This window comes from Notolepis coatsorum (genome assembly GCF_963971535.1).
Source record: "Notolepis coatsorum genome assembly, chromosome: 16".
In the NCBI taxonomy this organism is placed as follows: domain Eukaryota; kingdom Metazoa; phylum Chordata; class Actinopteri; order Aulopiformes; family Paralepididae; genus Notolepis; species Notolepis coatsorum.
Genome location: NC_140180.1, coordinates 14,566,870 through 14,589,854, shown reverse-complemented (window position 1 = coordinate 14,589,854; position 22,985 = coordinate 14,566,870). Strand labels below are relative to the sequence as shown.

Below are 22,985 nucleotides of genomic sequence, written 5' to 3'. Positions count from 1 at the left end.
GCTTCATTCTCATGTAAGTGTGCATACTGGGAGGGGGGGGGGGGGGGTTAGAATAAGCCGAGGGCCCCATATTTGATGTTGAAATGGGGCCCCTGAACCTTAAGGCCGCCCCGGTCCAACACAACAAATATTAAACTGGACATTGTTCTCAATCCTCTCCTCGAGGCACCCCAGCCGGTTCCATGTATTTGTTCAATTCCACCACCAGCACACCCGATTCAATTAATAAAGGGTGTGCTGGTGGTGGAATTTAACAAATACATGGAATGGCTGGGGTGCTTCGAGGAGAGGATTGGGAAGCACCGATTTAGATCTATAGGTCCCATTTCCCATTCCCAACAGATCTTTCCAAGGACCAGCATAAGTCACTCCTAATCGTGCATAACCGTTTTGAAACGGTGACAAGTTTCAATATTAGTCAAGACCAACACCCATGATTATCACATCTACAAACAAAAAAGCGGACACAATTAAGATGATATTTGATCATAAAACACTATTTAATTCTGTACATAGACTACATCATGATATCATTATGATACTCGAAGGCTTAAGCTACGATACTAGTGATGCCATATTAATACTGTAGGACTGGGCGGCGAGATGAGATCTTGAGGACACAGGAAGAGAGGACTTGACCGATCACAGAGGTCTTTGTGAAAGTGCCAACACAGCAAGCAGGCACGCTCACGTTAAGGTACCACAAAACATGCAAAGAGAAAAAACACACAATGCACTCTTTTTGTACAAATCATCAAAACCACATTCATCTCAGTAAAAAAATATTGAATTTTCTCAGATTAGAAATGATAGCAAGTCCTTTGTGCAATACACTTCAAAGTGAAATAGAAAATATGAAAAGAGACCCCTTCTGGTCAGTCGCCAATTCCTGTAAAACAAACATTTTTGATAAAAGTATGGCTGGATTATGACATGAAACCTGAAGCCTAATTCAATTTGAACTGCCATCTATAAAATATATGGCATCAAACCCTACAGAGAAAAGGCATCTCATACAAACATAAATCGGGCCTCGTTTTTCCCTCTTCTGTAGGTGTAAAAAGGATCAACGCTGCTGAAACACAGGGCTAAAATAAATAACACACACAAGGTAAACATGAACAGCAGATGCTGTGTAATTTGCGGTAGAAAGGTTTTGCACACGTTAGCTTGATGCACGAGGCCCATGCTTCGTACCAGACACGCTAGGATTTCAGAACGTATTTACACACAATCGTGAAAAAGGTTGAAAACTTAGTCCACTCTTCCCTCGGGCATCGGCGTAAAGGAGGAAGGATGTTGTTGGCGAATGTCTGTTGTAGTTTTATAGTTTATTCTTTTTTACATAATGTCTTTAAATTAAATTAGGTAAAGAACTTCTACTGTACAAGGCAATATATCATAGAACAAGCTTAGACCCAAAAATATAAACATGCACGTTGCAGCCATCTAGACTTTACATGAGACTCTCGTGATTCATTGCAACCCACCATCCGCTCACTGACATTCAAACAGTTGTTTCCTTAAAGTCTTTAGGTTGATAGCCGGGTGAGTTTGTGTCGTCGTGCGCGACTGAACTCCAAGTGGACGCGTTGTGGTCTTCCGGTCCCGTTTTAGTGTGTGTGGCGTTGGAGTCTGGGTTGGAGTCTGGGTTGGAGATGCTGCCGGAAGTGCTGCCTCCACCTCCTTGTTTCGTGCCCTGGACTTGGTCTGGTTCCTGGGCTGGAAAGAGTAAGAAACGAGGACGGGTCAATAGTCATAACAGAATCGTTAAAACATGGCTTCCCCTTTTACAGCTGGGTGACCAATCACGTTGTATGAAGTAGCGTGTAAACATCCGTGTAATGATACCTGGAATTGGCCAGACTGGAAGTGCTTTCAGATGGAATAATGAAGTGAAACGGAATGCAATTCAATCAGACAAATGGTCTGCTAAGGTAGATTAAAGTCACAACAAGCAGCATTTTCAACAAAATATATCATCGTCAGATGATACTGTACCTGGACACGATCATCAGAAAATGTAAATAAAGTACTAATCGACCAAAGGAAAAAAGGTAGTTATGTTATAGCCATGAGCAATATATTTACGTATTGTACAAGTTATATATTTGGGGCGACAGTGGCTCGGGAGGTAGAGCAGTCGTCTGGTAATCCGGAGGTTCCCGGTTTGATTCCCACTCCTCCCAGGCAGCGTGTCGTAGTGTCCTTGAGCAAGACACTTAACCAATTACGTATTGTATAAGTCATATATTTACGTATTGTTTAAGTCATATATTTAGGTATTGTACAAGTCATATATTTACGTATTGTATAAGTCATATTTATGTATTGTATAAGTAAAAATCCAAAACAAACCCTACAACCAGGAGTCAAGGTCGTGGGTGAGTTCTCTCACCACTAGACTAACTCACTCAATCACCCAACCTGACACACACACACACACCAATACTATGATTATGGTTTGAGTTGAGGTTAGTTTTAACGTTCGCTTAACAGTTATAAAGTTAGGGTAAGGGTTACTCTTGTTGCATCAGTTATGGTTAGTTTAAGCAAGGTAACAGTGTGGTTAAGGACATGGTTAGTTTAACCCTCCAGTCACCCTTGTCACAGTTCTGGTCAAAAAGCCCTTTTTTTACGTGCGTTTGTGGATAGCGTTGGCTAGATTTGATGTATATGCCAAAAAAGTATAGCTCAGTATCACATCTTGGACTCACATTACAATAATCCATGTTTGTTTTTTTAAAACAATCACTATTAAGCGTGTGAACAACAAGTGTCACACCTTTCACCCTAGTCGCAGAACTGGACAGGTTAGGGTTAGAGTTAGGGTAACCATAACCCCCTAACCCCAATTTAAGAAATGGTTAAAATCCTGAAAATGAATAAATATTCCATGTGTATGGTGAGGACTGAAGTTAATGATATTCATGAAAGAAAATTGGAACAATACATGAAAAAGATATGTTTTTAAAGAGATCGCAGTTTCGGTCACTAAGGAGACAGGTAGTGGGTTTTCTGAAGGTTGACTTGAGGGTTAAGGTAACAGTGTTGTTAAGGTTAAGGTTAGGGTTTGTGCGAGGCTATCAGAAAACTGTGTCTTGGTAGTCTTGAGGTAAACGGTACTCACCTCCCATGTGGGTGCCCTGGGTTCAAGCCCCAACAGGGGAACTTAAACATTTTCTGAAAACGTAAAAGAAATAAATTATATGTAATATACTTATTTTGTATAGACACATTGTACATTTTCTATACAATACGTGAATATATTACTTACAGTATGGCTATAACGTACATTGCATACCTTTTGTCCTGTGGTAGATTAGTACTTTATTTACATATTTTAAGCAAGATCGGGTTGTACCTTGGTATAATAACTTTTTCTACAATTATATTTGTATTGCATTTAGTCTTTCAACCACAATAAATTAAAGAAAATAACATCACTTTGGACATCTCTATAAGAGGAAACTTGGTGGAAATAATAATAAAATAAAAATAAGATGGTGGCATAATTATAGTGAACAAATGAGACCTTTAACGAAACAATCGATAACCTAATCAAAGAGCTGGGATGTGGCAATCGAGTGCACCATTGCACCCTATAATGCCATAGATAGACCCATCTCAAATACGGCGATTTTCTCGACGGCTCTCTGGTGCACAAAGCTCTGCTTAAACTGGCTCCCTCGTACCCAAGCGTGCTTCTGTGCACTAAGCAATACAAGTACGCCCTTCGTTCTCAAGCTGCTCTAAAACTGGATGTTCCCTATATATGAGAACTGAATTTGGAAAAAGGGCTTTTAAATATGCTGCTCCTTCCATCCTGGAACAAGATACAAGAGGACCTAAAATTACCAGGACTGGTCACCCTCGGAGAATTTAAGATGGCCAGATCGCTCTTGGTAAAAAAGAGATTTGCTTATCTGGTTAAATACACTACACGGAATCATTAAAAGGGCATCCAAAATCATCAACTGCAAACTCCCCACCCTGGACTCCATACACAAACATCACACCATCACACAAAATCATTAGTGACCCCCCTGCACCCAGCTCATTACCTCTTCCAACACCTCCCCTCTGGTAGGAGGTTCAGGTCACTGGGTAGTCGCACGGTTAGGTTCAATAACCGTTTCTTCCCCAAGGCCATACAACTGCTTAACTCCAACTCCTCCTAATATTTACCCCCTGCTGTTATGTTTCTTCCGGACTATAGGTTACATTGAACTGCCATCTATAGTTTTTCGTACTGTACTGTTTCTGTCATGTATTTGTTCTAGGTTGTGTTTTCTGTACTGTACTGTTCCATGTGTCTTTTTATGTTTTTGTGGTGTATTGTCGCAGGCAGCTACCACCTGCACCGTGCTTGAACCTGGCCGTGTGGCAATAAAAGGAACTTGAACTTGATAAAAGGATTCGATTTGATCGATTGACTGTGAGGACAGCTAAAAAAAACAGAGTATGTACCTTGGTCCTGGGCTGGCGACAGCAGGAGGAACTGCGGGAGCTCCAGTTGTTCTTTGGTCAGAGGGCCTCGCTGGTCATCCACCCTGTAGCACTGAGCCCTGGACACCATCTCCATCAACCCTGATGCAGACAGAGAGGACCACGCTCACGCATTTCAATTGATTCCTAAAAAACACACTCTGGCTGTGAAGCATCTCTACGATTGCCAATGTCACTAACTAGGGATGCTCGATATTGGCTTTTTTACCGATACCGATATTCCGATATTGTCCAACTCTTAATTTCCGATACCGATATCAACCGATATATGCAGGGTTTCCCCCCCCCAAAAAACTGAATAATTTCAGGTAACTAATAATTTCACTGGATATATATATAACAAATATTGTTATTGTTTTCTTTTTTTTTTAAACCGATACCGATATTTTACAATATCACATTTTACTGCCGATATCGGCCGATAATATCGGTCGGCCGATAATATCGGACATCCCTATCACTAACCCATTTTGTTAATTCATCCGGTAATTCACTCTGCCCCTAGTGGCGGCTCACCGGCATGGCACCTTGCACGAGACCAGTTCACTCTATGAGAGAATGCGCTTCGCATCTATACGACTCCTTGACCTTGTTCAATAACTTAAGATATCGAGGGTTTCAAATAATGAACGGGCTATAGTTTAGACCGGTATGTAACAAATTAAAAACGAATATTTACTGAGGTGTAGGTAAATAAGCACCAGTGTACTTTTGTACAGCTGATGAAAAAGAATAAGGTTAAAAATAAAGTACTTGGTTGCACAGCAGATGGTATGTATGGTAATGTTCGTGTACAAGGGCGCTTGCACTCAAAAGTGCTCTGGAACCTTCCATTGTTTTTGACATTAACCCTTTTTCAGTTGACTGGCTTGAATATACTTGTATAGATCACTTTAGATCCCTCAAGTCATTATCCACAGTGGGGTAAAAGAAAAATCTCAAACGAAACAGCCCAATTTTGTCTAAGAAGAAAATATGCCCATGCTCTTAACGGGTCACACGCACTCCCCCAAGGAACACACATTGCTCAAAATTGGGGCTTTTCATTTGATCCCCCGCCCACATACCGCAGAGAATGTCACGAGAATTCTAAAATAGTCTACACTTTAATGGCTAATTTATTTGAGTAGAATATGGCGCATGCTCACACAAAAGCCATGCATAATGGAGTCTTTGAACTGCACCAGCAAGGAAAGGTAAGTCATCCTGAATCATACGATTCAACCACCCTAGGCAGACCCCCTATCCCGATTTTTGCAGGAAATCTTGTAATGTTGAAGCACCCTATAGGCAGACCCCCTATCAAGATGTCTGCAGGAAGTCTTGTAGTGTAGAAGCACCCTATAGGCAGACCCCCTATCAAGATGTCTGCAGGAAGTCTTGTAGTGTAGAAGCACCCTATAGGCAGACCCCCTATCAAGATGTCTGCAGGAAGTCTTGTAGTGTTGATCCACCCTATAGGCAGACCCCCTATCAAGATGTCTGCAGGAAGTCTTGTAGTGTTGAAGCACCCTATAGGCAGACCCCCTATCAAGCTGTTTGCAGGAAGTCTTGTAGTGTAGAAGCACCCTATAGGCAGACCCCCTATCAAGCTGTTTGCAGGAAGTCTTGTAGTGTAGAAGCACCCTATAGGCAGACCCCCTATCAAGATGTCTGCAGGAAGTCTTGTAGCGTAGAAGCACCCTATAGGCAGACCCCCTATCAAGCTGTTTGCAGGAAGTCTTGTAGTGTAGAAGCACCCTATAGGCAGACCCCCTATCAAGATGTCTGCAGGAAGTCTTGTAGCGTAGAAGCACCCTATAGGCAGACCCCCTATCAAGATGTCTGCAGGAAGTCTTGTAGTGTAGAAGCACCCTATAGGCAGACCCCCTATCAAGATGTCAGCAGGGAGTCTTGTAGTGTAGAAGCACCCTATAGGCAGACCCTTATCCCGATGTCAGCAGGGAGTCTTGTAGTGCCGATCCACCTTAGGCAGACCCCCTACGCGGTGCAAGCGCTTCTGGGGGTGTCCTACCCTCCATGTCGAGGTTCTTACTGGGCTTGGGTCGGGCCTTAGCTCCGTCACCATGGGGGGACGACGACGACGACTCCACGCCACCGGAAACTGCTGCGCCGCCCTGGAACCAAATCAAATATAAAAATTAGGGATGCTCGATATTGTTTTTTTACCGATACCGATATTGTCCAACTCTTAATTTCCGATACAGATATCAACCGATACAGATATATGGGTTGATTTGGACGCTTATAGAGATGTTTGCTTTGGTTCATGTTGTGTGGGATGACAATGACTCGTCGGGTTAAATCGGATTCGTTTTTTATATTTTTACTGTATCAATAATTGTATGGTCTTCTGTGAATTTGACTTATTCTTAAATTTTTTTGTTAAATATTAATGTATCATTTGTTGTTGTAATGTCGATTGTGTGTGGACCCCAGGAAGATTAGCCAACTGCTACGCCATAAGCTAATGGGGATCCTTTAAATAAACAAATAAAAAGATAACTAGTAAAAACAGGCTTTTCCGTTGATGCTTCCAGCACCTGAAACGCCCTCCGACTGACGCTGAAGGCGAAGGTTCTTCCTTCTTTTGCTGCATTTAAAAAGTATGATCTCCAACCACTGTGTGTCGACTTGTAACAGTCTTAGTTTATAGTCTATTCTTATTCATTGTGCCTATGTATGACATTGCTGATAAACTATGTTGCAAAAGCTGTAAGAGTAACCTCAGTGTTTTACGAGCTGAAATAAGGGTTTGAAATGAAATAGATAAGGGCGGATAGGTGGCGCAGTGGGCAAGGTGCTCGCCACCGGCGTTGCTACCAGCTTGGCTGGTCGTTCATACTAATACAATTGGCAGTATTAGGGGGTGGGAAGCTGGTGGGTGGGGATTGGACATTGTGGACAGCAACTCCTACAGGTCGGTTGGTGCGCCTGCGCAGTAGAATCAGGAAGCGACGAGGGCGGCGTGTCCCTCCCACGCAGACCCTCGCCGCTGAGAGATATCGCTGTGCAGGTGAAAAGATGCGCCGGCTGCCTCCTCGAGTACCGGAGGGGTGATGTAATGCTTCGTCCACATTGCAGCTGGCTTGTGGGAGGCATGGCCAACAGCGTTCGAGACAGGGGAGGGTAGAATTGGACAATACGAAATTGGGGACGGGAGAAAAATTGAAAAATGGGGAGAAAAAGTAGATCAAAAAAAGAAATGAAATAGATAGAAAGTATAGAAAATCATCAAAGAGGGTAAGCAATTATGTAATATCCTACCAACGCCAATGTGTCTGTGCCAATGTGGATAACTTATAACGCGGTGGAAACGCTTGAAAAGACACGTCATATACTACCGCTATATGACGGCAGTTACAGTCCCCCTTCCAAGTTTGGTCCAATTGGAGTAAACACCGGTACCGGTGGCTGACAAGCTACGGAGAAAGAGGATAATGACGGCTAGCAACCTGCGAGTGCTGATTTACGCAAACTGCCAACACTGGACATTCATACCGGGAGCACGTCTATTTTCCCACAGCGCTACGTTTCCTCCCGTTAAAATGGCTGCTATTCATGGAAGCCAAAAGGATCACTATTGGCAATGGGGGGGGGGGGCTTGTTACTAGGGCCAACACCACATTACGTGTGTTGGCCATACCTCTGCTGTGGGGATGTAGGTCTAGTTATTTGACGGAAGATTGCTATGTGGGAGACTGGTGGACTTTCGGGTTTCGTTGTGCAAGCTAAAATTGGGTCTGTGCCTTTATTAATTTGGTGCCGCTAGTGTTTTTGGGTTGTTTTGTGTCGACTGGCATTTACCTATGTGTTGACGCTCTAAAACACGGTCTATGATAGCTGTGTACTCTTCACTCTGAAGAAATGTTGGCAGTTGGACTAGCATGTAGTTAGCCATGCAGCATGTGCAGGGATGTAGGTTTGATTTGAGCTTTGGTTAGGACTAGGGATGTTCGATATTGGCTTTTTTACCGATATCCAATATAGTCCAACTCTTAATTTCCAATACCGATATCAACCGATACCGATATATGCGGGGTTTCCCCCCCCCCCCCCCCCCCCCCCCCAAAAAAAAACACAACATTATGCATACTTTTCACAATAAATAAAATAAGAATTTGTTCATACTTGCTTGCCTGGGTAAATAATATATATATATATATTTTTTTTTAAACCGATAGATCATTTCAGATATTACATTTGAATGCCAATATCGGCCGATAATATCAGACATCCCTAGTTAGGACACTTAATATGCAAAAACAACGTGTGCAAGCGGAACATTTGCACTAATTTGAGAGCAAATACTGAGTTTTTTTTTTGCTACAAAGAGCATCAGATGATCCTGATGACTGATGCATTTAGCCTACATGTGCACTTGCTGCATACAAATGTATAGCAAAAATTGGGTCCAGGTTGTCGATTGGATATTGCAGATTAATAGGATTGTTTTCTGATTCGGTTCTCGATGCAGCCCGTCAACCTACACTTTCGCGACAGATAAAAAAGGCTCCGTTTTGCAAGACCGCGAATTATAACAGTTTTCACTCTTCAATCTTTCTTGGTAGGGACAATTTGTGTTCCCGTGGCTTTGGTGGGGACATGTCCCTGGTGTCCCTATATGAAATAGGTTGTGTTAAGTATAGGCTAGTTCACAAGTAATGTCTCACCTGTGTAGTTGAAGAATTGCCACCGACTCGAGGGCTGTTGTTCTGGTCTTTGAACATAAAGCAAAACACATACATCAGTGTCTCTACAGAACCAATCTGAACAAAGCAAAATACATACAAGGACATACATCAGTGTCTCTACGGAGCCAATCTGAACACAAGGCCGTTCTATATGCAGCGTTTCCCCCCCATGCATATTCATGTCGGCCTGCACCACAGTATCAGACGTGAATTAAGACACGATAACATTAATAGAGCTTCTTGTGATGTATGTAAGTCTTCCCCCACGGTTCTATGTGTATCTACATACCCCAGCCAGCTATACTAAATTAAACTAAAACAGAACCAGCTTTCCTTTGATTAGTAGGAAGACGGTTGTCGAAGGAGTTTTCTTATCAGTCTTGGATTATTGTGATGAAATTAAACATCATGTGAAGAACCGGTAGGAACGCAAGCAGAGTCAAAAAATCCCTTCTTAAAAAGAAGGTTCCGGTCTGACGACAGTCGTGTGGGAGACCTGCTGTAGATGCCACGTCGCTGAGCATTAAGTGCTCCTCCACCGAGCCGAACGCGGGACAGGTCAAGTAAAGCATCTCCTCTGACCAGGATTAGAACGGCGTCTGAACAATAACAGTCACTCTCGATTCACCGCCCTCTCTCTCTCTCTCTCTCTCTCTCTCTCTCATAGCGAGCGGAGCTGAGACCTCGTCTTTAAGGGTGCTTTCTCACTCACCATTCGGGTCCGTTCCAGTCCGTTCCGTCCTTGGGTGCGAACTTCCCCCCTCCCTCTCCCCCCTCTAGTTTGCGTACACACTCAGTCTTGGTGCGCTCTGGGTTTTGTTTACGGTTTGCGTTTTGAGCGTGTAAGCTTGCCGTAGGCGATGATGTCACGCTCGAAAATGTAAACACAGGGAAGAGTGTTAACACGGCGGTGGAGACTGGATGCTGATATAAAAGAAACAAATAACCAATAAATATGAAGTTATATTTGAACCTCTGTTGTCAAGCCTCGTCAATATAACCCACCCCCCTTTTCTCACAAATGGAACTGGTGTCATGCAGTCCGCTCCAGGGTTAACGCTAAGCTAACGCTAGTGAGCTTAGCCTATTACTAGTCTATCTAGTCTACTAGACCTATCTACTAGTTAGCAGCTAACATTATCCCATCACTCGCGGCAATTATATTGCATGTCAGTTGATGGAACTGGTGTCGTGGATTCCGCTTTGAGCATTTCCCAGGGTTAACGCTAACGCTAGTTAGCTTAGCCTGTTCAGCAGCTGTTCAGCAGCCAACATTAGCTCATCGCTCGTGGCAATTATATTGCATGTCATTGATCTACTGGTCGACCACGGCGGACTGGTTGGGCACCATATAGAACACCATATAGGGCACTAATGGAAATAAATGCATTCGAACAAGAAACCAATGTATAGACATAGCAATGGCAAACCAAATAGCCAGGCCTAATGCGAGCCAGGGAAGTGTTGTGCTTTGTAACGTGGCTTCATGTTTTCATCCACTAAGCTGTGAGGCTCCACATGCTTGTTTTGGTTGAGGTCTGAACTCGCAAATTGCCCATAAATATCGTTTTTGTGGGTATTGTCCAGTTGTTGCCGTGTGTTTTTATCTGCACAAAATTCAAGCAAGTAACGACGTTGTGTGTGTCAGCAAGTTGATGCAAAAGCCTCCCCCGCTCCCACTGGCACGCACCCGGAACCACCTATTTCAGCGGTCCAGGTTCAGCGCCCCCGGGGACACTGATTCGTCCCCGGGGACGGGGGGGCGTTCTCACTAGGACAGACACACCCTTTTCTGATGCGAGCCGGCTCTGATTCGACCCCGACTGGTGAGTGAGAAAGCACCCTAAGAGAAGTTGGTTCTGGTTTCCCAGCAGGAGGCAAGTGAACTCAGGAGTAACACCACACTCAGCGAGCCAAATGGGGGGCTCAGACGATGGGGGGCCAAGCTAGATGAAAAAGTAAGTTCACCGTGTTGAGAGGACAGAATATTCTTACCGGCACACACACACACACGCATGACATTTACAGTGTATAATCCATACTCTACACAAGAATCACAGTGTACATTTGGCTCTATAAGAGTAGATTTTAAACTTGGACCCACAGACTGAGCGGGTGTTAAATGTACTCTTACAGGGTCAAATATATTGCGATTTAGCTTTGCATCCGAGGCCAGGGATACACCATTATCCAAAGCATAGTGTTGAAAAAAGAAATAGTAAAACTAAAATATATAATACTATTTATTTTCATAGCACTGTGAAGTTGTATACAGTAATTATATATATATATATTAAACTAGATAAGACTCGTGCACATCTGGTTGGACCCCGACTGGAGGTGCAGGTCAGCGCAAGAGAGATAAATAAACTAAAAGGAGAAAACCTTCAAGGGAAAGAAGGGACCGCACACTCCACAGGACTCGTTTTTGCTTATTTATTGTTGCACAACGCGTTTCGCTATCGCTTCCTCAGGTGCTATATATATATATATATTCAATGCTGTTGAAGGCAGAGGTTCTGTGTAGGATTGTTAGTAACTGTCTAACTGCATATATAACTGTTTACACTAGTAACTGTCTAACTGCATATATAACTGTTTCTAATAGAGGGCGCTCTAGGCGGAGACACTCAGGAACACCACCAGGTGGCGAGTATAAATAGAGATGTCTCCTCCCATTCTTTCTCTTCCCCCAGCCTCTCAGTGAGAGGAGAACTGTAGAACTGCTGCTCTGCCATGTGAATAAATAAACCACGCCAGTTAAGGCTCAAGATAGAAACCATGCCCGTCTTGACCACATTATTGTCGCCCTATAGCCGAATTCTGTCAACAAATGCTTTGCGGGGTAATCAACTGTACTCACCTTTGACCTCGTGGAGCCGCAGCGTCTTATTGGCCAATCCAAACACACGGGTACCCATGTTTACAGGCGTGTCACTCCCACTCTGAAATCACAGGGAAGTAACGTCCTTAAGACTTACAATCAAGAAAGATTCTCTCTCTCTCACACAGAGAGAGAGAGAGAGGGGGGGATGGAGGGGGACAGAGGGAGAGAAAAAGAGAGCAATGGAGAGAGGGATAGAGAGGGGGATAGAGATGAAGGGAGAGAAAGACTGAGACAGAGGGTGATGGAGAAAGTGATTTATGGAGTGAGAGCGATGCAGAAAGGGGGTAGAGACCGCGAGAGAGATAAGATAAAGGGAAAGAGAGTGAGAGAAATGGAGATGGAGAGATGGGAAGAGATTGAGAGAGAGCGAGAGAAAGAGAGATGGGGAGACAGGAAGAGATTGGGGGGGGGGAGAAAGAGAGAGAGATGGGAGAGAAAGAGGTGGAGGCAGAGAGGGAAAGAAAGCAAGAGAGATGGAGAGGGAGAGAGATAAAGCAAGTGAGAGATAGAGGGAGAGGGAGATGGACACACACACACAGCCTCTCTCTCTCTCTCTCACAAATGGCCAGAGCTTACGATGGTAACTTTGACGTCCTGTGGTCTGAGCTGGTGTTTCTGGAGCACGCCAGCCAGGGCTTCCTGCAACGTCTTGCTGGACTTCGCAATAATCCTCGTCAATTTACCGGTCGACACCACCTCCAGCCTGAAATACACACACACGCTTATTGATAAGATTAAAAAGGTAAACCTCATAATACAGGTAACTCTCATAATGGGCAGTCATACTCACTTACTCTCTATAATTGTTATACTAAATGAACGTGTGTCAAACTATTTTTGCACGTGTGGGGGCGAGATTATGTGCAAAATTAAATCAGCAATGTTCTTTGGTGAAGTGCCCCTTTAAAATCAGCTCATACAGACAGGAGCTTGACCTCATTGACCAGCCAGAGCAAGTCTGAGGAACAGGATGGATTGTGGTGAGAAAGGACTATATCAAAATCAACAATACGATGGCTAGTAGCAAATAGGGCTAGCGCTCCAAAAACCAGAGATATACACACATTATGTCAAGTCAACCAACTACCATTAACTATACTATTTTACCATTATGCATACTGTGTGGAAGAATAAGTATAATTTTATTTTATTTGCACAACTTATTACATTTTGTAATAATATACAGTATATATATATTATGACAGGCAACAACAAGAATACAGCAGTCATTGTTTACTGTCCACAAAGAAGAGGGAGAGCTAGGATGGTGAGCCACAAAGGGAAAGATTGAGCGAGCTACTGTAGCTACTAGTGTGAGAGAGAAGGAGAAGAAGGAAGTGGCACATTTGACTCACTTGAATTGAACCCTGAGCTCCAGGTAGACCTGCTGGTCCCTCAGCACCGCGCTGTCCTGGTCCATAGATAAGGGTTGCTGAGGAGATTGATGATTGAAAACTTTATTAACAGATTGCAGAATGGATACAATACAGTACAGCTCAATACAAACAACAGTGCTAAGATGATGCAGACCAGAAAAATACTTTTGTCTCGTTTACATCAGGGTCCTCCATTTTCAATTCATCAAGACATACAAATATACAGTACCGTGTAAAAAAAGAGACCATAAAGAATATATACATCCGAAGGGGAAGAAACTGTACATTGGAGGGGGGTGGGTGGGTGGGGTGGGGGGGGGGGGATTTGGACATTTACAGGGGCCAGTTTCTAAATAAGAGAGATTATCATTACAATCCTAGTCCAGAGATAAGGGTTGCTGAGGAGAGAGAGTATCCTTGTCCTTGAGCAAGACACTTAACCCCTAGTTGCTCCCGATGAGCAGGTTGGCACCTTGCATGGTTGCCCCCACCATCGATGTGTGAACGTGTAAGTGAATGGATGAATGTGACGAACACATTTGTAAAGCGCTTTGGATAAAAGGACTATATATAAATGCACCATTTCTTTTTTAAAGGGTTGCTGAGGAGAAAGATTATCATTACAATCCTAGTCCAGATTGTAATAATTGGGTGGCGCAGCAGACATTGCGCTCGTCACCAACGCAAGAGACACCGGGTTAGACTCCGGCTGTCTGCGTTGCCTCCGGCTTGGGCCAATCGTCATACTAACTCAATTGGCAGAGTTAGCGGGTGGAAGTCGATGCGTGGTAATCTGGACGTTGTGGACAGCGACTCCTACAGGTCGCTTGGGGGGACGCCTGCACAGCAGAGACAGGAAATGGCGGGGGTAGTGTGAGCCTCCCACACGTTACACCTCGCCAATGAGAGTCCGCGCTGGCAGGTGAAAAGATGTGACAGGCTGCCTCCTCGTGTATCGGAGGGGACACGTGATGCAAGGCTTCTATCCTCCCTACAACCGGCCAGTGGGGGGCATATGCGAGCAACGTTCAAGACAGGGGAGGGGAGAATTGGCACGGCGGGTAATTGGGATGGGAGAATAGAAAAAAAGAAAAAGTGGATAAAAAAAAAATCCTAGTCCAGAGATAAGTGTTGATTAGGATCATTATTAGATTAAAGCTACAATGTGTAAGCTTTTCTAATCAGTTTTATTAATTTTTGCTCCAAAATTCGAATGAACGTGGCCATTTCCCTGAAACCCAACAACCAGTCTCTACTTAACAGTCTCATATCCTGCCTGGATGATGTTAAATGTTGGATGGCACAAAACTCTCTACAACTAAATCAAAACAAATCCGAAATAATCCTCTTTGGTCCCCCAGACGCTGTCACCACCCTTACCAACAGCCTTGGCAACCTGTCCTCCCTGGTCAAGCCGTATGTCAAGAACCTAGGTGTCATTTTTGATCCACAATTTAAATTTGACAGACAAGTAAACTCAGTGGTAAAGGCATGTTTTTTCCAACTCCGCACCATTGCCAAACTCAAAGCCCTTCTCTCCCCTGCAGACCTTCAGAGAGTCATTCACGCCTTCATTTCATCTAGATTAGACTACTGCAACTCCCTCTATATAGGCATTAACCAGTCTTCCCTGTCCCGCTTACAACTGGTACAAAACGCTGCTGCCAGACTGTTGACCGGAACCCGCAAGAGAGACCACATCACCCCTGTCCTTGCCTCCCTTCATTGGCTCCCAGTACGCTACAGGATAGATTTTAAGGTTCTCCTATTTGTTTTTAAAGCCCTTAATGGTCACACACCCTCCTACATCTCAGACCTCCTATCCCCCTATTCCAACACCAGGTCCCTCAGGTCAGCCGATCAGAGGCTCCTGACAGTCCGGAGGTCTAACCTCAAGCTCAGGGGGGGCCGTGCCTTTGCTGTCGCAGCCCCTGAACTGTGGAACAGCATCCCCACCTCCATTAGGCTCGCCCCCTCGATAGATGCCTTCAAATCGAGGCTCAAAACCCACTTCTACCTACTAGCCTTTCCCCTTCACTGACTCATGCCCTGTTTTTCTATGTGTTTGCCTGTGTGCCCTCCCATAAAACGGAGTGTGATTGTTGTCTATATGTATCTTATGTATTTATGTATTTACCCTCTGTACAGCACTTTGGTTGACACGCGTCATGTGAAATGTGCTTTATAAATAAATTTGATTGATTGATTGATTGATACAGCAGCGGTGACGAAATATAACATTTCTGAAGTTTTACAGAGAGGCTCCCCCTTCTAACCAGCCAACGAAAGTCTTTTAGGACTGGGGTGATGTTTTTATAATTTTTCTTAAGGGGGTAGTAGGCTACTTACAATGCAATGATTTTGAATTGAAAACAGAATTATTCAAAATCATTGCATATATATATTTATATGGAGAAATTAACTTCTCGTTAAATGTATTTTGCCCACTCCTGTGAATTATTTCCATCCACTCCTGATCACAGGACTGACATCGACCCCCCTGAATCACAACTTCTACTCCATGGCTCTGGTGTGGAGATGGTTAGTTCAAGGTGCCCTTTGCACACCGACCTGCCCGCACACATACACACAGTGTGCGATTTGCCAGGGGGGGGGGGATTTCCCTACCTCTGCTTTTCACGTCTCAAATCTTTATTTTTAAATCCAGCTTGAAGCTGCCTGTGCCTCTGGGAGTCTACGCGTGCGAAGCAGAGCTCCATTTCAGCCGGAGACATAAGCTCCCTCATGGCAAATTTTTCAGAAAAGAAAACGCCTACCCCACCTTTAAACCGCTCCCCAACACTGCTCATTTGTATAATTTCTCGGAATTCGCCTACCCCACCTTTAAAACCGTTCCCCAACGCTGCTCATTCGTATAATTTCTCAGAAATCGCCTACCCCACCTTTAACTCATTCAGCGCCATTCACGAGAAAAGTCTAGTTAACTTGCCATGCGTTGAGCACCAATCACGAGAAAAGTCGTGTTTTAATCGTTATTTCTTTTATTCGCTATATCCATTCATTTTTCATCCATCCAGCATGATGTTATCATTGGGAATGGATCTGAGCTCGCAAAAAGGCCAATACCGCCACCTAATGCCTTCCGGCCGGTATTGCACATCATTGGATGTACGCTGATCTAAGAAGTCCGGTCCAGGTTTTAGTTCTCGGGCATGCAGTATCGTTATAACACATGGCCTGGGGAGACTGGGAGCAGCGTGGATTATGCGTTTTGGACATTAACACTTTGAGTGCCAGCCACGCGTTTTGTCGTTAGTTAATGCCGACCGTTGAGTGCCCGCCAACGCTATATAGCGTTTGTTTGTCGTATTTTTTTTTATTGGCGATTTGAATTCATATTTAATCAATCGAGCCTCAGGTTAGTGTTGCAGACTCTCTCTGAGCTCAATTGGGAAGATACCGCCCCCTATCGTCTCTCCCTGTGTAACTGCACCCCATTACTTTAGACTGATGGGGGGGGGGGGGGGGGGGGGGGGGGGGGGGGGGGGGGGGGGGGGGGGGCAGGCCAGTTTCCTCATTTTACTTTTCCGTCAGGCCAACTGAAGAATCCATTGTGATCGCCGGCCCGGAAGACACGTGGATTATGTATTTACAGTACCCAACGCTGAATCAATAAACGCGATTGATATTTGGAATGGCAATCAGGAATTGGAATAATCTTTTTGGATAACATCTGATCTGAGGTAAGGAATTTATTTTACCAGTCTTAGGATAATCAGAGCTATTTTCACAGAGATATCAGCGTTTGCCCTATGCGTGTGTGTGTGTGGCTGTGCGAGCGATCAGGAAACCGAGGGCTTTTCAAAATGCTATAAAACGGAAATAAAGAGATTAAAAAACAATCCGTTTCGACAATGTTGACCGCAAACAAGTCATTGATAAACGAAGGGGCAGATTAGACAAATAATTTAAAACAGATTATGCGTTCACAACGCTATCATTGAAGTGGGTGGTGGCATTTAACGGGGGTAAGGCACACCGCATGGCTTGTAATCAAAGTGTTAACGTTGGATCAATAAACACGATCAATATTTGGAATGGCGATCAGGAATTGGATTAATCTTTTGCAGTACATCAGATGTGAGGTAAGGACTCTATGTTACCAATCTTGGGTTAATCCGATGTTTCTTTCGTAACGATCACGCATGCGTGTGTGTGTGTGTGTGTGTGTGTGCGTGTGTGTGTGTGCGCGTGTGTGTGTGTGTGTGCGGTTGGCTGCGACCAAGGCACGGAGAAGCGACTTTTCAGCCCCGCTTCTGTTCGTGCATGATATATACCGATAATCTAGTGTTATTATCAGAACGATTCATAAATCAAGCGACAAATGGCAGGATTTCTAAGGAAATGCATTGAAGCGCGGTTTGCTCGAGTTTCTTGAGATTAGACAGAATCGCTCTGGAACTATACTCCGATTCACCACGGTATAAAACAGAAATGTATGTATGAAAGAATTCAGTTTTTTGCATGTTGACTGGAAGAAACTCACTGACAATCGACATGTTTATTAGATCCATAGCTATAATATTTAATATAGTTTTAGTACTTGCAAGTTTGGCATTCCCCCCATTGCATTACAGCGATGGTGTTCTAACCAGAAGGTAAACAGCGCCCCATTGGCGTCCATTGAGTTAAAACTGCTCCCCAACACTGCTCATTCGTATCATTTCTCAGAAATCTCCTACCCCACCTTTAAAACCGCTCCCCAACGCTGCTCATTCGTATCATTCCAACACATCCTGTTGGGAAAACAACACATCCTGTGCGACATCAACCCTTTCCTTTCCGAGAGCGTGAAGAAGATGAATGCACGTTCACGACAAACCTTTTCCTTGCCGTGCAGGTATATGACAATGTCTTTGAGGGGGAAGCCTCTCTTCTCACAGAGTCCGGAGAGCATCTCCGTGATGGGCATGCCCGGCTGTGTGGGGGCCAGGGAGGCGCTGCAGTCGGGCAGGTAGACGCAGCAGTAGCCGGCCTCCATACCGACACGACCCCCACCTCCGTTGGCGTTCTGAATCCGGGAGGTTGATGAATGATGGGGAAAAGCACACGGTGTGTAGATTATACGCACGTCCTAGTTTGTGTCGAGCCAAATTCTTTTTTAAATCACGTCAAAAAGAAAAACTCTCATTTCATGATATTTCTGACGCCACTTGAAGGCATCGCTTGTATTTTTTAGAGAAACAAAAAGATCTGTCGCAACTTTGTCCTTCAACTAAGGTGCACAAACTGGATTTAGCAACGCTTGGGAGGCTGCTCTTCTAAAAATAAGTTAGTTTTAATTGTATTAAAACAATCTGCGCCGGAAACGAGTTAACTCGTTATTCCCCGCAATGCGTTCAGCGCCAGAAACGAGTTTACTCACATAACACACGCCCAACACTCCACACACACACACACACAGTCTAGGTGATAAGTGCCGGCCGGCACTTATCACCTAGACTTTGCATAATAATAGGATGCGCGCAATTCTGCCTCAGTGACGAAGCCCAAACGTCGTTTGACCGCGTATGCCCAGCACTGCACCCCTGCTCGCAAATGTCTCAGTCTAAAACTATATCCATTGAATAAAGACCTGGCGATGAAGGGGGATCAGCGCCCCCTGCTGCTGACGGTCAATGTGTTAATAAAGAACATACATTTTTTTTTAATATCCATCTGCCTCCAAGAGTTGCTGAATTCTTCTCCTTTGATCATTTGTATTTTTGAAGGAAAACTTGCAACTTAATTTCTTAAACTCCCAGATTTAATGAAAAGCGTCACAAGTTTGAAAAAACTAACCTTTTTCATTAAATCCAGGAGGATTTTTTTTTAACAAAAGACGCCTTCAAGTGACGTCGGAAATACGGGTTGATCGCACGTGAATGACCCAATGAAAAGGTGGGAATTGGAGTGGGGGAGTTGGGTTTTTCTACGATACCCAAGTTGCCAAATTGTCGAGGGTGTGCCGACGCAGGCTTCACGTAGATCAGTCAGCATAGAAGTAGTCATTACTGGCTCAAAAACTACTTATTCAAACATCATAATTCATTACCTGTGAAATAGTTTTGTACCGTGTGAATTCTGAAATAATACAAGCTCCAAATGCTTTTACAGCATATTGTTGATGTTTTCATACAAACGCACTTGAATGCGTGACATCATCATGTGGTATTTATCATGACTTCCAAATTTCCCAGAAGGCAAAATAAGTACATATCACTATTCACGCCAAACTCCTTGCTTAAACCTTTCAGGTGGACTTGTTTTTTTGGGGGGGGAATTCCACAGCTTTTTTCAACCGGTTTCAATTGTTCTCACTCCCTACTGGCGTCATACTCCTGTGCTGACTGCCTCTATACTTTCCGCAAGTGGCTTGTCCTTCCGCGTTCCTGTTTTGCGCTCCGATTGGCCACGCACGTTTCTGGTCATGTGACATGTGCTCCCAATCGTGGGACGGCAAGTTTTTGGATGGTTAAGCTTAGGCGCTCTTTTGAAGTTGGTTAAGGTTAGAGTTTGTCTTAGAGCATGGCGATAGAACGCCTGCCCTGATTCCAAACGCTAACCTTAACCAACTGCGAAAGAGTCGCCTAAGCTTAATCAGTGATAAACTAGGCGTTAGGTAGTTTGCAGGCTGTTAGGCGCAGAACTTGCCGTCCCACGATTGGCGCACATGTCACATGACCAGAAACGTGCGTGGCCAATCAGAGCGCAAAACGGGAACGCGGAAGGACAAGCCACTTGCGGAAAGTATAGACGCGTCCTGACTCCTGAGAGGTGCACTGGACAGGTGCACTGACCTCCATCTGCCTGTAGAGGGAGCCCAGCTCCACACTACCGGTGGACTTGAGTGACATCTGTGATTCCTTGCGGGACACCGATATATGGGGGTAGGAGATCTCCAAAGCTTTAGGAGGGGAAGGGAGAGAGAGAGTGAGGTAAGCAAGATGAGAAATGACAAGCTAAAGAAAGACCTTACCCTATAGTGGTGGAAGAGGTGCACTGACTGGTGTCCTTTACTTAAGTAAAAGTAGAAATACCCAGATAAAACTCTGGTGAAGGTAAAAGTCCTCCATTCAATTTCTACTTAAGTAAAAGTAGATAAGTATTTGCTATTGAATGTATGCATTCTACATGATGATGGTCTATTCCAGAGCATTCAATCCTCAAAACGATTGATCTCTAAAAAGGCCATGTTAAAGTGTTCCAGTTATGCTGCTCTGATTAAAGGTTTGATTAAAGTGGTATGTGGTAACGGAACGTAGACCAATCTCAGTCACGTTACAGATCTGGTGGTGAGCTAGCATGTCCCATGATGTAAGGTGGTGAGTTTGTATGTCCCATGATGTGAGGCGGTGAGTTCGTATGTCCCATGATGTGAGGTGGTGAGTTAGTATGTCCCATGATGTGAGGTGGTGAGTTCGTATGTCCCATGATGTGAGGCGGTGAGTTCGTATGTCCCATGATGTGAGGTGGTGAGTTAGTATGTCCCATGATGCGAGGTGGTGAGTTCGTATGTCCCATGGTGTGAGGCGGTGAGTTCGTATGTCCCATGATGTGAGGTGGTGAGTTCGTATGTCCCATGATGCGAGGTGGTGAGTTCGTATGACCCATGGTGTGAGGCGGTGAGTTCGTATGTCCCATGGTGTGAGGTGGTGAGTTAGTATGTCCCATGATGCGAGGTGGTGAGTTCGTATGACCCATGGTGTGAGGCAGTGAGTTCGTATGTCCCATGGTGTGAGGTGGTGAGTTCGTATGTCCCATGGTGTGAGGTGGTGAGTTAGTATGTCCCATGATGTGAGGTGGTGAGTACTTAGTATGTCCCATGGTGTGAGGCGGTGAGTTAGTATGTCCCATGGTGTGAGGCGGTGAGTTAGTATGTATGACCCAATTTGTCCCATGATGCTCAGCACACTACCTCCCCAAGATCCTCTATTCTGCCAATATTTTTCTTTGGCATCGTTCCCACCTAGACTGGACTCTGAGTCGGCACCAGACATCTTGTTCTGTTGGGGGGAAGTGAAAAAATAATAATATATAAACATAAGCCTGAATCACCTCGACGGTCTTGCCTTCGTAGTACCCCATCAGAGTCGATCATTCAGGGCAGGAAATGTCAAGAGAGGTTGGCTCGAGGCCCGGAGGGGCCAGTTTGGATGCCAAGGTTGACTTGATAAGGGAAGTGAATTAGTGGAGGAAGTGAGTGATGCCCTGCCCTGCCCTGCCCTGCCCTGCCCTGCCCTGCCCTCCCTCCCTCCACAACTATCGTCACAGTGCCCTTGAGCAAGGCACCTAACTCACAACTGTTCCAGTGGAGCTACTCGGTGGTCCACAGAAGACTACGTGTGGTTTTACTAGTCGGCTCAAAGGAGATTGATTGAAAACTTTATTAACAGATTGCAGAATGGGTACAGTACAGTACAGCTCAATACATACAATTGTTAAGGGGATGCAGACCAGAGAAAGACTTTCGTCTTGTTTACATCAGGGTCCCCCATTTTCAATTCATCATAACATATATGACATACATGACATACAGATAGACAGTACCCTGTGATCAAATGTGCCTGATAACAGAGACCCACAGGATCACATGCAGAGAGACATTACAGTCTTTCAGAGGCTGTTTTCAGGCTCAGTTTTAAAGCTAGAGTGAAGAAACTGGCATCATAATGAAACTAGACGACCTAAGGACATTGGTACCAACCATGCCGTGCTACAGCAGCTCATTGGGAGGGGGCACGGCCATTTTCAAAAGGGGTCACTTGACCTCTTGACCTTAAAAGATATCTCAATGGAAATGAATTCCATGTGTATTTGAATATTTCTGCATACTGTGGTCCCTAAAGTCTTGCCACTGCATCATGAGTCGATATGACTGGAAAGCTGAGATGCTTGTGGATCCAATGAGCCCTGTTGCATTTGAATTAATGAAAAAGTTTTTTTTGAACATGTATTCTCCATATTCCTCCAAGCAAATCCCAATATCAAGCTCAGTCATACATAACAATCATAATGAAAAAGAAATTAAGCAAAAGGTCAAGAGCAATGTAGGTAGTTTGTTGACATGTTAAAAAAAAGGAGTAGAGGGAAGCTAAGCTTATTGATCCCTACCCCCTTACATAAAAAAAAAATTCTTCCATTACATTTGACTTGATTTAACATAATTTAGTATAATACATTATATACTATACGTTGACTTATAGTACAAAAAGAAAAAACGTGAGTCACTTGACGGCAGTAAATAGTACAATAATACCACACCACATAACACAATATAACATTACTTTGTTTATCCGCATTACTCAATTCTATATTTCTCTAATGTGTATTTTTAAGCTGCTTTTTAAATTGTGCAACATGTTTACTCATTTTGATGTATTCAGGTAAATCATTCCACAACAACTTCACTCCACAAATATATGCACATGCTTTTCATTCATGCGTGATGACGTTAGTCCCCATAGTAGCCATTTCAATGTAGTGAGTTTCCTGTATAAAACGACGTGTTGTGACTTC

The 22,985-nt window shown here is 44.1% G+C and overlaps 1 protein-coding gene across 4 annotated transcripts in view; it reads right to left on the bottom strand.

Annotated features, from left to right (window-relative positions):
- Positions 1-487: 487 nt before the first annotated feature.
- Positions 488-22,985, bottom strand: part of rgs14b (regulator of G protein signaling 14b) — a 35,056-nt gene continuing 12,558 nt past the window's right edge. Inside the window, exons 7-17 of one of the 4 annotated variants that reach the window (XM_084331909.1) lie at positions 21,385-21,472; positions 20,267-20,373; positions 18,310-18,498; positions 13,446-13,522; positions 12,667-12,793; positions 12,067-12,148; positions 9,183-9,229; positions 6,524-6,626; positions 4,471-4,590; positions 3,131-3,183; positions 1,589-1,722 (exon numbers count right to left, since the gene is read on the bottom strand). In XM_084331909.1, coding sequence (XP_084188035.1) covers positions 3,173-3,183; positions 4,471-4,590; positions 6,524-6,626; positions 9,183-9,229; positions 12,067-12,148; positions 12,667-12,793; positions 13,446-13,522; positions 18,310-18,498; positions 20,267-20,373; positions 21,385-21,472 — 951 coding nt within the window. In that variant the 3' untranslated portion in view covers positions 1,589-1,722; positions 3,131-3,172. Of the gene's footprint in view, positions 1,723-3,130; positions 3,184-4,470; positions 4,591-6,523; positions 6,627-9,182; positions 9,230-12,066; positions 12,149-12,666; positions 12,794-13,445; positions 13,523-18,309; positions 18,499-20,266; positions 20,374-21,384; positions 21,473-22,985 lie in introns of all 4 variants that reach the window. The other 3 variants (XM_084331910.1, XM_084331907.1, XM_084331908.1) reach the window with 3 other exon arrangements.